Genomic DNA, 14,035 nt, shown 5'->3' with positions numbered 1-14,035 from the left:
TGGACTCTTTAAGGCCTTGTTCACAGCACTCTGATGGAGATGTTTTAGACCTTGTTTATTGAACCATTTAAGCCACCAATGCTTCAGCAGGTTGACTCCAGAGTTGATGAAGGTCAGATGGACATGAAGAGCAGCCAGAAACTCCTGAACGCTCAGATGGATGAAGCAGAACACCTTCTTCTGCTTCAGCACTCTCTCCTCTCTAAAGATCTGTGTGAACACTCCTGAGTACAGTGAGGCTGCTGAGATATCGATGCCACACTCTGTCAGGTCTGATTTATAGAAGATCAGGTTTCCTTTCTGCAGCTGCTTAAAAGCCAGTTTTCCCAGAGACTCAATCATCTTCCTGCTCTCTGGACTCCAGTGTGGATCTGTCGCAGCTCCTCCATCATACTTGACCTTCTTCACTTCGACCTGAACCACCAGGAATTGAAGGTACATCTCAGTCAGGGTCTTGGGCAGCTCTCCTCCCTCTCTGGTTTTCAACACATCCTCCAGAACTGTAGCAGTGATCCAGCAGAAGACCGGGATGTGGCACATGATGTGGAGGCTTCGGGATGTCTGGATGTGGGAGATGATCCTGCTGGCCTGCTCCTCATCTCTGAATCTCTTCCTGAAGTACTCCTCCTTCTGTGGGTCAGTGAAACCTCTAACCTCTGTCACCATACCGACAGAGCCAGCAGGGATCTGATTGGCTGCTGCAGGTCGTGTGGTTATCCAGAGGCGAGCAGAGGGAAGCAGCTTCCCCCTGATGAGGTTTGTCAGCAGCACATCCACTGAGGTGGGCTCTGTAGCATCAGTCAGGGGCTCCTTGCTGTGGAAGTCCAGAGGAAGTCGACACTCATCCAGACCGTCAAAGATGAACACAACCTGGAACTCTTCAAAGCTGCAGATTCCTGCTTTTTTAACTTCATTAAAGAAGTGATGAACAAGTTCCACCAAGCTGAACTTTCTCTCTTTCAGCAGATTCAGATCTCTGAAAGTGAATGGAAACATGAAGTGGATGTCCTGGTTGGCTTTGCCTTCAGCCCAGTCCAGAGTGAACTTCTGTGTTAAGACTGTTTTCCCAATGCCAGCCACTCCCTTTGTCATCACTGTTCTGATTGGTTCTTTTCTTCCAGGTGGGACTTTAAAGATGTCTTCTTGTCTGATGGTTGTTTCTGCTCTGCCTGCTTTCCTGGATGCTGCTTCAATCTGTCTGACCTCATGTTCATCATTGACCTCTCCGCTCCCTCCCTCTGTGATGTAGAGCTCTGTGTAGATCTGATTCAGAAGGGTTGGCCTTCCTGCTTCAGGAATCCCCTCAAACACACACTGGAACTTGTTCTTCAGATTAGACTTGAGTTTGGTTTGACAACTGTTAAGAACCCCTTAATGACAAAATGGAAGATAAGAAGATTTCCTGTTACTGAGCAGCGTATGGAGCATAAATATAAAGAAAATAAAGTCTGAAATCACGTGCCTTTAAAGCTAGATTTCCCTCAATCTCTGATGAGACACTTATCTTAGTTACAGTCATGAATATAATCTATTATTGCAAATGAAAGACACAAATAATTTCGATGTTTTTGTCCCTATCAATTCATTCACTCAGTGTAGATGGGGAGGATCACATGTCTGCAAAGCCTATAACAAAACAACTTGTAACAGTTTGGTGTAAAACATTTGGAGTTGTGAATCACACACCCAATTCAAAGCTCTCAGTAAGGGAAGCAACTCAAGAACTTTCTCAGAAAAACCAGAACACAACTTTTCCACAAACTACCAACCATAACAACCATAAGAACAACACAAACCAAGAAAAACAAGAAGATAATCCCACTAAAAACACTCCAAGTGAAAAAAATAAATACATCAAACAATTTTGAGCAACTGCAGAAGATCCTCGACACCAAACTTTTCTGCAAACCCAACATTCACCTGCTGCTGCACAGGTGGAGCTTCCTTCTGAAACACACATCCAAACGCATCTTGAAATCACAGATTCTTTGCTACAAACACATTAGCAACCATAACCCTGTTCAAAGCCCTCAGAAAACAGACTACTCCAGACATTTCCTAACATAAACCAAGAGGTACACCCTCAGAAAATACCACTGAAGAGCATCTCCCAAACACGTCTTTCTCCCACTTCTACCGAGGTTAAAGATGGACTCCACTGTATCTATCATGCCTCACAGATGCAGCTACTACACAAACTAATGTGCAACTGAACTGGTGTTGGTTCAAGTCTGTAAAAATGACACTGCTCCCCTACTAATGGCCCTCTCTGACCTCATGAGAATCCCACCGCTTCACTCTGTAACCCATTCATTTCAACAGCTTGCGTCGTGTAATGATGGTTTATCGCTGTGCAGGAAAAGTGCACGTCAAGGCAAAAATGGAGGACAAGTTGGTTGTGTGGGTGAATTATTCGTGATGATCCCTCCTGCACCCACAGAATCACTGTCAGTGCAGCAGTGCATTGCAACATAGATGGGAACAGGACAGATTAACCCTCCTTATTGAGTACAAATAGCCTACAATACATAACACCCAATAGCTTCCTGCCTGCCTGCCAACAACAAAATAATGTGTCTATTTTGCTCTGTAATTTGCGACCAGTGTGCTGAACTAAGGCTAAGCACATGTCACACTTGGTCTTAAAGGGCCATAAGGGATGTCAGCTCTTTAAGAGAAGTTTAAATTATTAGTCCAAAAGACTAATTTGGTCAATATAACTGAATATAAAAATATAAGCCCTTATAACAGAAATATGTGGCCTTACCTTTTTGTGCTGATGGGCCAGACAACAAACCCAGCTGAGAGGAAAGTGTACAGTCTAATTTTTGAAGATGTTCCATCATCTTCCTGCTGGCTTCCTCTCCTTTTCTTCTTACATCATCGATGAGTCTTCGTGCCTGATCTGCTCTGATCTGGTTCTCCTCGATCATTGCTTCTTTCTCCAAATCACTGAAGACACCATCTTCTAAGAGGGCATCAAACAGCTGCTTGAGGATTTCTGCTGGCACCCTCTTCACAAACTCCGTCCGTATTCTGTTGAGTTCGCTCTCTGCAAGGTGTCATAGACATGAACACAAATCTCACTTTTCAGTAAATGTTGTTGAAATGTAAAACTAATGCGTGTGAATCATGACTACTTCAGGGGTCCATGTACATTTTGAAAGCTGACAGTCAGTGATGAATGATGTCTTGAACATAGCTTTCATTGTGCTTTTGTTGATCATATGGCTGTGAGGCTCAGGGAAGTGTGGAAGATTTCCCAAAAAGTGTTTCTTCCTAATATCACACACCCAAACCAAATGAGAAAATGGGACCAGGGTGTTAAACAATATTTTAATGACATAAAAGGTTGAAAGTCAAGGTATTCCAAAAATTGGGGTAAATCACAAGAAGAGTGCTTGTGATTTTATGAACCTTCCAGGCTGTCAGAGTCATTGCTGTTGTCCCTGTTTCAGAACAAAGATAACTTGATCAGAAATGGTTTGTTCTATATTTAACCAGATGGTTTTTGATGGGTGGATCTGTTTGAAGATAAATTAAAGCTATTGCTAAAAAAGTAGTGATGAAAATCTGAAGCATTTTCAAAATAAAGACAATTAGAACTAAAACATTTTTAGACTTTTGTTTCCAAAACCAAAATGAAAACTTGTATAATTTGTGCAAAGTTTATATCTATCTGCCATTAATATCCTGACAGCTGCACATAAAGTTCTGAACTTAATAAGCAGCGGAGTTCGTTCTGACAGTGACCAAAAATAATGTAGAGATTCAATGACCAAATCAAAATTAATTTTAATCTGATGTATACTCTCTGATATGAAGGCTGATGTGTTGGATCAGATATCAGCGGGATAGAACAGGCTTCTATATACTTGTTTCTGGTTATTCTGGAGAAGACATTACCTAAAAACTCATTCTACATTCTGTTTAATGATGGCCTCAAACCGATGCCAGGCTGCAGAGATCTTTAAATTAAAGGAATTTAAATCACACATGACTGTTAGGCGCTTATCAACATGGTAACTGGTGTTTTTCCTCACATATCAGAGTTGTGACTGACAGGTGAATGTGGGGTGTTGTACCCTGCCTCCTGCCCACTGCTGCACAGCCGCGGCCGCTGTATTTGGGCAGGATGGGTAGAGCCCCGCCTTCCACACCCCCAATCTTTCTTTTATTGATAAAATATAGATAATTATAAATTATAGATAAAATATTTATTTCAACCTCAATCACAGTGGGAATCGTATTACACCATATTGTGACTTGTGACGGACTTTGCGAGTGGAATCTGTTTTTATTTTTGCTGATATTTAGCCTACCCCCAGTGTGGCTGCTTAACGTTAGATCTACGGCCACTGGCCAGGGCAGATGCCTGGCTGCACTCAGCTAAGCCCGGCCCCGCCGCTCCTTCTTAGAACTCTCAGGCACATTCTACCTATCAGAATCACTGTAGGCCCCTACGTAGCATAATATCATGTAACATTTAGCGCGCCTGTATAGATGCTATTGGGGCAGGTGTATGATCTGCTCTGGACATGGAAAGGACTCAAAGGGTTTGAGAAATATATTACTCCGCCCATCTAGCCAGTGGGAACTTCAGTGCCGCCAAAATCCCCCTACAAACTTGTTGGATAAAACGGATAACTATGTCGGATTTGATGATGGATATTGGCTGTTTAATCCGGATTCACGTTTGTGGTAGGTAAATATTTTACTTTATAGTTGCTATCTTACAAAGTTTAAGTGATTGTGAACAAAGTCTTTGCAAAATGGGAAACTGTGAGTGATTTAATGAAATATCTTAGCTTGATGAGCAAAACAATGTTGAGACTGTAAACAATGTGTTGACAGCTTTGTACATGTTACTTGTTACTTCGTTGACATGCTGCCGTAGTCCAAACCGAGGTGGACCGCCCCCGCAACAGCACGGGAGAGGCAGTCTGCAACCTGGTTGTGCTTCCCAGAAAGGTGTGCAATGAACTCTGAGATGTAGGTCAGCTGCCGCTGTTGCCTGCTGGACCATGGCTGAGTGACTTTGGACATGGCGAAGGTCAGAGGCTTGTGGTCCACAAAAACGGTGAACTGGCGTCCTTCCAGCAGTGAACGAAAGTGTCGGATGGCGAGGTACACTCCAAGTAGCTCCCGGTCGAAAGTGCTATACTTCCATTCACTGGGACGTAACTGCCTACTGAAAAAGGCGAGAGGCTGCCAAGCATTACGCACCCACTGCTCGTAAACCGCACTGACCGCGTAGTCCGAGGCGTCCGTGGTAAGTGCGATTGGGCCAGAGGAGGCGGGATGGGCCAACATGGCAGCCTTAGCCAGGGCTGTCTTAGCGTCCACAAAAGCCTTGTCTCTTTCCGGGTTCCAGTCCACAGTGTGCTTAGGCTTGGCACCTTTCAGAGCCTCGTACAGGGGCCGCATGGTTTGGGCAGCCCTGGGGAGAAAATGGTGGTAAAAGTTAACCATGCCAAGGAACTCCTGTAAGGCTCTGACAGTGACTGGGCGTGGAAAAGTGGTGATGGCCTCCACTTTTGACGGAAGGGGAACAACCCCGTCCTTCGTGACTCTGTGCCCCAGAAAGTCTATGGTGGACCGACCAAACTCGCACTTGGCTGGATTGATGATGAGCCCCTGCTCGGTAAGTCGCTCGAACAGAGTGCGAAGGTGCGAAAGGTGCTCTGGAGGTGATGAACTGGCCACGAGGATGTCGTCAAGGTACACAAACAGAAAAGGCAGATCCCGTAACACAGAGTCCATAAGCCGCTGGAACGTTTGAGCAGCATTTTTTAGCCCAAATGGTGTGCGCAGGAACTCAAACAAACCAAACGGTGTGATTACAGCTGTTTTTGGAATGTCGCGAGGGTGTACGGGCACTTGACGGTATCCTCTGATCAGGTCCACCTTCGAAAACATGACCTTACCAGCCAGGTGCGCTGAAAAATCCTGGATGTGCGGCACTGGGTAGCGGTCAGGCGTTGTCGCGTCGTTGAGCCGTCGGTAGTCCCCGCAAGGACGCCAGCCCCCCCCTGGTTTGGGGACGAGGTGTAGGGGAGAGGCCCAAGGACTGTTGGAGCGTCAAACAATCCCCAGGCGCTCCATGGACTCAAACTCTGTCTTGGCTACGGCAAGCTTGTTCGGCTCGAGGCGTCAAGCGCGGGCGTACACAGGTGGGCCAGTGGTGTCGATGTGGTGCTCTACACCGTGCTTGGCTGTAGAAGAGGAGAAAGTGGGCTGGGTGAGTGCTGGAAACTCGGCGAGCAGCCGTTGGAAACTGTCCGTGACAGAGAGCAGGCTGGAGAGGTGTTCTGCGCCAGAGTCGCTGAGCGCGCAGGCATAAGAACAGAAAGTGACGGCGTCGATCAAGCGCTGATTTTTAACGTCCACTAACAGTCCAAATGCACACAAAAAATCTGATCCTAAGAGGGGAACAGCGACTTTGGCAGTCACAAAGTCCCAGCCGAAGCATTGGCCGTCAAAACACAGTTCAACATGCCTTGTGCCGTATGTACGGATAGGGCTTCCACTGGCGGCTTCCATGGGGGGGCCGTGGGTGTCAGCCACCACGTCCACCTGTGAAGCAGGAAGTAGACTCCGCTGTGCCCCTGTGTCGCAGAGGAATCGCCGGCCGGAGATGGAGTCGTGGATGAAAAGCAGCCCGCCGGCATGGCCGACGCTCACGGCCACGATTGAGCGCCGGCCTTGGCGTTTCCCGCTCCACTGAAGCTGCATGGAGAGCAGCATCGTTTGGCCTTGGGGCCAAACCTGGCATGGTAGTAGCACACACCTGAAGATTGCTGCCGACGTGGGGCTGCTGCTGCGATGAGCATGTGATCATCGGATATTTCTGATACAGCAACAGCACCAGCAGGAAGAAGGGCAGCTGCGCAGGGCTGTTGACTAGCCAGGAAACACTTGTCAGCCTCTACAATCAGTGCTGGCAGTGTTGGCCAAAGCAGCTCTCACATGAGCAGGCAGTTGGCGCAGGAAAAGGTGGAGGAAAAGGAAATCTGGCTTGTTGTCACCGAGCAGATCGAGCATTCGGTCCATTAGCTCTGAGGGCTTGCTGTCACCGAGCCCTTGAAGAGAGAAAAGCCTGCTAGCCCTCTCTGTGTCAGATAGTTTGAATGTTTTCAGTAAGTATTCTTTCAGAGTTTCATACTTTCTCGTCAGAGGAGGACGTTTAAGAAGGCTCACTACTCTCGATGCTGTAGAACTTCCGAGAGCAGATACCACATAGTAGTATTTCGTTTCGTCGGCCATTATCTGACGCAAGGCAAACTGTGCCTCAGTCGAACCAGGCAGAAGAAGACGATTCCCAGAATTCGGGGAGCTTGAGAGACACAGCGTTTGCGGTCATGGCGATCTGGATACATCCAGTAAACAAACGTCGGGGTCACCAGTGTGGAAGTTGTCTTTAGGCGAAAAGATGAGCCGAAAACTTCTCACATTAAGACTCTGTGAGTCGCGTTTATTAACTAACAAAAACTGACAACTGACAAAAACTGACAGTTCCAACTGACAAAAACTGACAGTTCCAACTGACAAAAACTGACAGTTCCAACTGACAGCTCGGTGCATCAACAGAACAGCTGTTATCATGAAACGTCACCGGATCTCTTAAAGAGACTGCAACTATTAAATGCATCATAACATTAAAGACGATGAACCACACAACATTAAAGACGATGAACCAACAACATAACAGAACACATATAAGAAAGTGAATTATGCCGTCAGTGTTGAGAGCACTACAGTAGTATTAATTCCTTTCACAAACTTTCTCTTCGCTCATTTTCACAGGGCTTTTGTGTTTGTTGTATGGCAGACTTTTATGCGAGTGCGCACATCACCCCCCCCCCCCCCCCCCCCCCCGTGTGGTTGCATAGACTATTGGCCTATTGCGTATGCTCCATAAAAGCTTTCATTTTGATAACGCAGATCATCTGCCCCACCTATTTTCCAGACCACGAGCCGCTACTGCTGCTGCAGTTGTATTAAGGGTTTATAACGTAGTTAAAGAGTCTAACGGTCACTGCTAACTGAAGGCTGAAGGAACCACACGGAAACAACCGGAGCTGTGATTGGTCAGTTTGAGCATCATGTGTCTTACTGGTGTCTCCATGCAGAAACTGTTGGACTCCTACCTGCTGAAGGGGGTGGAGCTGCCTGGGGTGGAGGGTCCTCCAGGTGCTCCACAGGTGTCTCCATCTTTGCTCTAAAAGAGAAAAAGAAGCCAGAAAGTTCTCTATAATGCAACGAAAACTAATAAAACTGATGCAAAAGTAAATTACTAAGTACGTAAGAAGAGTGTGTGTGAAGGTTTGAAATATTTCACCATGAAGCTAATCTGAGTAACTTTCAGCTTCAGTTTACTTCAGAGGCTGTCTTTCAAGAGCTGAATGCGGTCCAGACTCTAGTCTTGGCTCGACTGGTGGTTCATATTCAGGTTGAAGTCTGGATGTGACTGCTGGTGCTGGTTCACATACTTTGGGCTCATATTTAGCACAAGCTTCCGGATGTGAGGGAGGTTTAGGTTCAGAGGATGCTTCAGAAGGTGTTGTGTATCCTCCACCTGGCCCTTATTCTGAGTTTCTGTCTGAATTCTCAGAGTTTTTATCCCAGTTAGTGCTGAGTACAGACAAAGTCATTGTAGTGGGTGACTTTAATATTCATGTATATGTTGAAAATGACAGCCTGAATATGAACTTTAATTCTATATTAGACTCTATTGGATTTTCTCAGAGTGTTCACAGACCGACTCACTGCCTTAATCACACCCTTGATCTTGTTCTGACTTATGGCATTGAGAGTGAACAGTTAACAGTGTTCCCTCTTAACTCTGTCTTATCTGACCATTTTCTGATAACCTTTGAGTTTACATTACTTGACTATACAGTTTCTGAGAAGAAATTTACATATAGAAGGTGCCTATCAGAGGATGCTGTAACCAGATTTAAAGAATTAATTCCATCATCCTTTTCTTCACTGCCATGTGCAGATTTGACAGAAGACGACTTCCTAAATTTTACTCCAGCAACACTTGACTCCATTGTTGACAGCACTATTGTTTCAATGCGTACAGCACTGGACAATGTTGCCCCTCTGAAAAGGAAGGTAATCAGTCAGAAGAGGTTTGCTCCTTGGTATAATTCAATTCAATTCAATTCAATTCTATTCATTTTTATTTATATAGCGCCAAATACAACAAATGTCATCTCAAGGCACTTAGATAATAATGTCCAATTCAAGCCAATTGGAATTCAATTCATTGTAATCATAATAATTCATAAAATAATCCAATTCGTTCATATAGAGCCAATTCAAAAACAATTTCCTAGCTAAGGAAACCAACAGATTGCACTGAAAACTTTTTCTTTTTCGGTCCAATCTCCCGTCCTGAGCGTGCCTGAGGCGACTGTGGAGAGAAACTCCCTTTTAACAGGAAGAAACCTCTGGCAGAACCAGACTCAGGAAGGGTGGCCATCCGCCTCGATCAGCTGGGGTTTGAGAAGACAGAAAGGGGGGGAGGGAGGGAGGTTCACAGCTGCGTGCTTTAAAGCAGACTGCAAGAAAGCTGGAGAGACAGTGGCGTTCCTCTAATTTAGAAGAGTCTCAGTTAGTCTGGAAAGATAGTTTAATAACGTATAAGAAAGCCCTTCGTAAAGCTAGAACTGCTTATTATTCATCATTGATAGAAGAGAATAAGAACAATCCCAGGTTTCTTTTCAGCACTGTAGCCATTCTGACTAAGAGTCCGAGCTCTGCTGAGCCAGTTATTCCTTTAACTCTCAGCAGTGATGATTTCATGAGCTTCTTTATCAATAAATTTGTTTCTATCAGAGAGAAGATTGATGGAGTCCTTCCCACTATTATCAGTGATGTATCATCAAGTACAGTAGCTTTAGAAGTATCTTTAGAACCTGATTTGTATTTAGACGGCTTCTGTCCAGTTGATCTCTCTGAACTAACGACAGCAATAGTCTCCTCTAAACCATCAACTTGTGTTTTAGACACAATCCCAACCAGACTGTTCAAGGAGGTTTTCCCCTTAATTGGCAATTGATCAATCTGTCTTTGTTGACAGGATATGTACCTCAGACTTTTAAGGTTGCTGTAATTAAACCTTTACTTAAAAAACCTACTCTTGATTCAGAAGTGTTGGCTCATTATAGACCTATATCCAATCTCCCTTTTATGTCTAAAGTTCTTGAAAAAATAGTTGCAGCTCAGCTTTGTGATCACTTACACAGAAATAATCTGTTTGAAGAGTTTCAGTCGGGATTCAGAGTGCATCATAGCACAGAAACAGCACTGCTGAAAGTTACCAATGATCTCCTCTTAGCCTCTGATAGCGGACTTGTGTCTGTGCTTGTCCTGTTGGATCTCAGTGCTGCATTTGATACGGTCGATCACAGTATCTTATTACACAGACTTGAACATGTTATTGGGATTAAAGGAACTGCATTAGGCTGGTTTAAGTCATATTTATCTGATAGATTTCAGTTTGTTCTTGTAAATGAAGAATCTTCCTCACACACCAGAGTAAGTCATGGAGTTCCCCAGGGTTCTGTGCTTGGACCGATTCTTTTCACTTTATACATGCTTCCATTAGGTAACATTATTAGACAGCATGGCATAAATTTCCATTGCTATGCTGATGATACTCAGCTGTACTTATCTATAAAACCAGATGAACCCAATAGGTTGGTAAGACTACAAGCATGTCTTAAAGACATAAAGACCTGGATGACTCAGAACTGTCTGCTTCTAAATTCAGACAAAACTGAAGTTGTTATCTTTGGACCTGAGCGTTTCAGGGAGAAATTGTCTAGCTATATAGTTACTCTAGATGGTATTTCCTTGGCTTCTAGTTCTACAGTGAGGAACCTTGGAGTTATTTTTGACCAGAATTTATCATTTGACTTTATATAAAACGGGTTTCTAGGACTGCCTTCTTTCATCTTCGTATTATTGTTAAAATCAGGAACATCCTGTCTCAGAGTGATGCAGAAAAACTAGTCCATGCATTTGTTACTTCAAGATTGGACAACTGTAATTCTTTATTAATGGGCTGTCCCACATATTCTCTGAAAAGCCTTCAATTGATCTAAAATGCTGCAGCCAGAGTTTTGATGAGAACTAACAGGAGAGATCATATTTCTCCAGTTTTAGCTTCTCTTCATTGGCTCCCTGTTAAATTCAGAATAGAATTTAAGATTCTTCTCCTTACATATAAAGCTCTTAATGACCGAGCTCCATCACATCTCAAGATCTCATTGTAAGATATTTTCCTAACAGAGCACTTCGTTCCCAAACTGCAGGTTTACTTGAGGTTCCCAGAGTTTCTAAAAGTAGAATGGGAGGCAGAGCCTTCAGTTATCAGGCCCCTCTCTTGTGGAATAAGCTGCCAGTAAATGTCCGGGAAGCAGACACCCTTTCCACTTTTAAGACCAGGCTTAAAACTTTCCTTTTTGATAAAGCTTATAGTTAGGGATGGCTCAGGTGATCCTGAAACATCCCATAGTTAAACTGTTATAGGCCCAGACTGCTGGGGGGCCTCATCTGTCACACCTTTCTTCACTTTACTCTCTTTTTCCCCTGTTCAATTTCTCAAATAACATTATGATGTGACATTATTGTGGTCATTAACTCGTCTTCCCTGACCAAAAAAGAAAAAAGTTTTCAGTGTAATCTGTTGGTTTTCTTAGCTAGGAAATTGTTTTTGAATTGGCTCTATATGAACGAATTGGATTATTTTATGAATAATTATGATTACAATTAATTGAATTCCAATTTGCTTGAATTGGACTTTATTATAAGTGCCTTGAGATGACATTTGTTTTATTTGGCGCTATATAAATAAAAATTAATTGAATTGAATTGAAGGTCAATAATCAGGTTTGCTTTTAGGAACTGGTTCTTCAGGTTCATTTACAGGTGTAGTGAACAGCAATGTGAGTGCTGAGCTCTGACATGGAGAAGAGTCATGGACAGTTAGAGATGGTCCTCTCACCTCTGAGCTTTGCTCTGGCTCTCATGTTCCCCACACAGAGAGGTTTTAGTGTCCTCACACTGATCCATGCTGCTGAATTCACATCAGCTCACACACACTTTCTACCTTCATCTGCAGAGGAAACACAAATCATTCATCTGCACATCAACTCACATCCTCCTTTCCATCATTTGGGCTGTAAAAAGATCAGCTGCTGTTCTTCCATCAGTCCACTACATGGAGGAATGGAGCAGCACAGACATCATGATCCTGATGATGATGATGATGATGATGATGATGATGAAACATTTCCATTCACTGACACACACTGATGATCTGAACCTGCAGCATGATGATAAATCTGCTCTGAAACTCTCTGATGGGCTGAATGCAGGACTGAACTGTACATGAAGAGCTACACTGCAGATAAGTAGCAGCAGGACTCCAGAAATCCATCCTGCAGGATCACTGCAGACTGACAGGAACCACCAGGGGGCGCTCACTGCTCTCTCTTAAATATTATTTAACAATATTATCTATATTATTATATGAACCCACTGATGAGTCCACATGGTCACACCCAGAGGCTCCAGACACACCTGAATTATGATCCTTCATTAAACACGTTGAGTATCAGAGTCCAACAGGATCAGAGTCCAGGATTAAATTGGATCTCATATCAGGACTCCGAGTTTTACTGTGAGTGTGTTCAGAGAGCAGTGATGAACAGAGTGTGAGTGAACAGCACATTCCAGTAAGAGTTCTGTTGGAGGAGAAAACAGCAGCAGACTGAGTGGGAAACATTTCATTTTGCTAACAAGCTGCAGCTCCTACAGTACAATACAATCTCATTCATTGTCATTACACCTTACAGCATAACGAAATTTGGTTCCAGTACACCTATCCGGACAGACAACATGAAAAACAGACAGGGGAGACAGGTAACCATGGCCGTGCGCTCAATGCAGTGCGCTGCCAGAAGGAGAGGGCACGCAGCTCATTGATAAAAGAAAAAAAAAGGTACCACATTAGGTGAGAGGAGGAGAAAAAAAACATACTTCACACTTTACCCTTTATCAGGATACAGTTTGACATCGCAAAAAAAAAAAATCCTCATCAGCACACTGATTGTTGCTGTTTACTCTCGGCTTACATGACTTGTCTCTCATCAGCAGAGGAAATCTCTCTCTGCTCGGAGACTTTGTTAAATGAATCAAAGTGTCACTTACTCAGCTTCTTCCATGAACTTCTTCCCACTGCAGCTCTCTGCTGTCTGCACCAGGTCTGTGTAGAAGAAGAGGAAATCCTCTGCTCCTTCTCTGACACCAGTCCTCTGTGTCTGCAGGCTGCTGTCCCTCTGAAACTCTGCACACCGTAAAAGAGTCTTAAAGTGATCAGAGGTCAGCTGCTGCAGCTTTGTATGACGTTAATTCATCAATAAGTAACCTTCTGCTTAGTTACAGGGCCCGTTGGCCGAAGTCTGTGTTTGTTTTGATAGTCTGTCCGGACTAACAACTGCAGTTGCAGTTGCACTTTTCCCCTTTTTCTGTTGTTCAGATCATTTTCACTGTTCTTTCTTACAAACAGTACAGTAGCGTAATTAATTAACAGTAATTAATTCATGAATAAATCCATAATTTCGAATCGGATCATAATGATATGGAAACATGAAATTAAATGTGTTCATCAAAAAAAGGACAGCTTATTAAACATGACGCTGGAATAGATCTTACTTAATGTGTTGGATGGTGGGTGGTCCGTGGGGGGCATAGAATGCATTCCGTTTTTTGTCCCCACCACTTCTAAAACCAAACTGATGCCCTTGGCAGGAGCTCTGTAGCTTTAGTGCTGCTCCAGATGCACCAGATGTGTGCAGGTAGGCTAAAAACATCTGTCATCACTCTCTGGTCTGCACAGCAATCAGAGTCATCCTGGATGCAGCTGTCTGTGTGTAAAACTGATACTAATAAACTGTTAAAAGTCCTCTCTCCTGTGTTCATATATCAGCTCCAACAGTGCTGTTGTCATGGTGATGAT

The 14,035-nt window shown here is 43.9% G+C and overlaps 1 protein-coding gene across 1 annotated transcript; it reads right to left on the bottom strand.

Annotated features, from left to right (window-relative positions):
- Window positions 1–2,711: 2,711 nt before the first annotated feature.
- LOC142391261 (caspase-1-A-like) lies at window positions 2,712–12,188 on the bottom strand. The gene is made up of 3 exons (XM_075477032.1): window positions 12,020–12,188; window positions 8,151–8,221; window positions 2,712–3,052 (listed from the first exon to the last, which is right to left on the bottom strand). Exons 1-3 carry the CDS (start codon window positions 12,085–12,087, stop codon window positions 2,712–2,714), a joined length of 480 nt encoding a protein of 159 aa, XP_075333147.1. The 5' UTR covers window positions 12,088–12,188.
- Window positions 12,189–14,035: the final 1,847 nt, after the last annotated feature.

Source organism: Odontesthes bonariensis, chromosome 11, assembly GCF_027942865.1.
Source record: "Odontesthes bonariensis isolate fOdoBon6 chromosome 11, fOdoBon6.hap1, whole genome shotgun sequence".
NCBI lineage: Eukaryota > Metazoa > Chordata > Actinopteri > Atheriniformes > Atherinopsidae > Odontesthes > Odontesthes bonariensis.
The sequence above is the reverse complement of the archived record's forward strand: the minus strand, read 5'-3'. Positions and strand labels throughout refer to the sequence as shown.

Bases quoted from the DNA above. Each gene is read 5' to 3' on its own strand.
- LOC142391261 (XM_075477032.1), bottom strand. From the start codon at position 12,087: ATGGATCAGTGTGAGGACACTAAAACCTCTCTGTGTGGGGAACATGAG. The intron at 8,222-12,019 runs GTGAGAGGACCA...TTTCTCTTTTAG, and splicing joins AGCCAGAGCAAAGCTCAGAG to AGCAAAGATGGAGACACCTG. The intron at 3,053-8,150 runs GTAGGAGTCCAA...GACACCTTGCAG, and splicing joins AGCTCCACCCCCTTCAGCAG to AGAGCGAACTCAACAGAATA.